The sequence below is a fragment of the Penaeus chinensis genome, chromosome 3 (assembly GCF_019202785.1).
Source record: "Penaeus chinensis breed Huanghai No. 1 chromosome 3, ASM1920278v2, whole genome shotgun sequence".
Lineage (NCBI taxonomy): Eukaryota > Metazoa > Arthropoda > Malacostraca > Decapoda > Penaeidae > Penaeus > Penaeus chinensis.
The window spans coordinates 39345684-39348183 of record NC_061821.1 but is presented as its reverse complement, the minus strand read 5'-3'; the positions used below and the strand labels follow the sequence as shown (position 1 = coordinate 39348183).

Here is a 2500-nt window from a genome sequence, read left to right as displayed (position 1 = left end):
TAGAGAATATACATTGTTTCTATTTTCTTATTAGTGTGTGTGCGTACACTTAGGCTAGTATGAATACAAGTAATTCCTTTCTGTAGCATAATGTTTACCGAGAACATGTAAGCAATGCCTGTCCGAAATATAATAATGATAGCACTTGAGTGCATGTTAATAATCACATAAACTCACGATATTGTCTTCTAATCCTAGACACTGCGGGACAATACATGGAAAATCCGGCGTGAAGCTTTGGAGTAACCCTCTAAATACCGAACGCTCTCTGAACATTCGTTTCTTGGCTGGAACGCGCAGGGGAAATGCAGGTGGAGGAAAAGGCATCAAGATTTACATCACCGGTAAGTTAACGTAAATTCAACAGGTAAGACTTTCGAGTTCCGTGCTCACATTAAACGAATCGTCAACCATAACCCGGTAACTTAAAAAACATGTTTTACATTCCAATCACAGGTTTCTGTAATACTTATTCCGATGAGTATGTGGCAGCAGCAGAAGCAACGGCAGAGACGGCGACGGAGGCGGTGGCGGAGGATACCACGCAGACGAATGAGGTTTTCTAGCTCGTTCTAGATATGATCGACCCTTTAGCTTTCCTTGTCCATCTTTGTCAAGAGAAAAAGAACTCAAGTATGTCGATACACTGCGAGAAAAAAGGCAAATAGGAAAATTGTGGTTTAGTGTATGTATATATATATATATATATATATATATATATATATATATATATATATATATATATACTATATAGTTTGTGAACATTACATTTGTAAAAAAAAAAAAAAAAAAAAAAAAAATATATATATATTTTTTTTTTTTTTTTTTTTTTTTCTTTTTGCAAATATAATGTTCACAAACCAGATGGAACAGCGGGCGGAGATATATAACAAAGCCTGTCTGAGAGTTCAGTGCATCATGTCCTATAAATTAGCCAAACTGCCGCGCGCTTCCGATGTGGATAACGTGCCGTATAGTGTTAATCATCTGGTACGGAATTAGATTATTATACTATATCATACACTCATTGGCATTAACTAGTACCTGACTCTTATAACCTTCAGCAATATACTGTATAGGTGTTAGCAATTCTGATATAAAGTTGTTAGAGTCATGACTTCTTGAGATATTTACGTTATCAAAAAGGTATTCTAAAATGTGAAAATGCATGCAAGATGTATACTAAGGTACATACATATACTAGAACACACACACACACACACACACACACACACACACACACACACACACACACACACACACACACACACACACACACACACACACACAATGCACAATTTTCACAATTTTACTGATCGCTCTCTTGTTGACTCCATTATATTGTGTTACAGTTTGGGAGCAAGGAATGTACTTAAATAAAAGGGTACATTTAAGAAATGTGTTATATTCTTATTAAATGATTGTCGTAAGCAGTTTCTAATACTAACATGGTTCTCAGTAGTTTTAGCATATGCTTTGATTCAGTATGTTGCAATTTGACTGAGTAAACTGTACTTAAAGCTTTAGTGATTTTTAGTTTATAATAAATATATGTTATAAAGGTCCTTTTACTGTTACCTTCGTTATGGAGAGGGAGTATAAACATTCACATTGCATTAAGAGATGCTAGAGATATCAACTTTATGCTGAAAATTAAGTGACCTTCTAACATATGTAAAGGTTAGTGTCCTCTCCCTGGACAATGCTTCAGCCAAGGAACGGAGACTTCGGGTCACAGATCTTTCCACGTAAATTGTTATTGAGCTGGAGATCTGCTCAGTAGACATCAAGTACTCTCGAAATAAAGTTAACGAATCTCCAAAAAACTGAGCTTAACGTCGGAGAAAAGAAGCTTGGCCAAAATCTAGTCCATAACCGGTATTCGAATGAATCTTTTCCGCTTCAGCGTAAATCTGTGGAAAAATATTGAACACTTAAGTCTGAACACAAGCAAAGTGTATTATGTGTGTAATAGTCCTAAGAATGAGTCACCGCACTAGGCATGTGGGGGTTTGTGCTTCAGAGCTTCCAAGGACGAAGTAAGATAACTTCGGCCTAACTTTTTCCATGACAAATCATATCTGCAATACCTGCTGCCGTTGTAGTCGGTGACATTTTCGTCATCGCGGTCACCTGATACTGATAAAGGTATCCTGTGTGGTTATCAGCAGTGTTTCTATGGTTTCGTAGTTTACCTTTTGATATTCGAGTCATGAACAGTACCCATGTCACATCCAGACAAAGAGGGACTGGGAGATAAACCTCATGGGTCTCCTCTATGAAATATATTGCCATAAACTTATTGATACGCTTACAAACTATGCCTCCAACTGACCATAATCGAGACGAACCAAGTCATGAAATCGAAGCCAGATGCATTTATATTATATTTAGATTTACATATCGTTACACTCAAAATTTTCTCCATAGCTTATTCACTTATATCGTTGTTTCAGAGGTGTAAATAAGAATTTAGGAAGGCCGGTGGTAGAAAGGTCTT

General features: G+C 36.6%; 1 protein-coding gene across 1 annotated transcript in view; it reads left to right on the top strand.

Moving 5' to 3' along the window:
- The window catches only part of LOC125039667, a 42323-nt gene extending 41654 nt beyond the window's left edge, over positions 1–669 (top strand). Inside the window, exons 7-8 of the mRNA XM_047633856.1 lie at positions 199–344; positions 457–669. Of these exons, the coding sequence (XP_047489812.1) occupies positions 199–344; positions 457–566 (256 nt within the window). The 3' untranslated portion in view covers positions 567–669. The remainder of the gene's footprint in view (positions 1–198; positions 345–456) is intronic.
- The last annotated feature ends 1831 nt before the right edge of the window (positions 670–2500 follow it).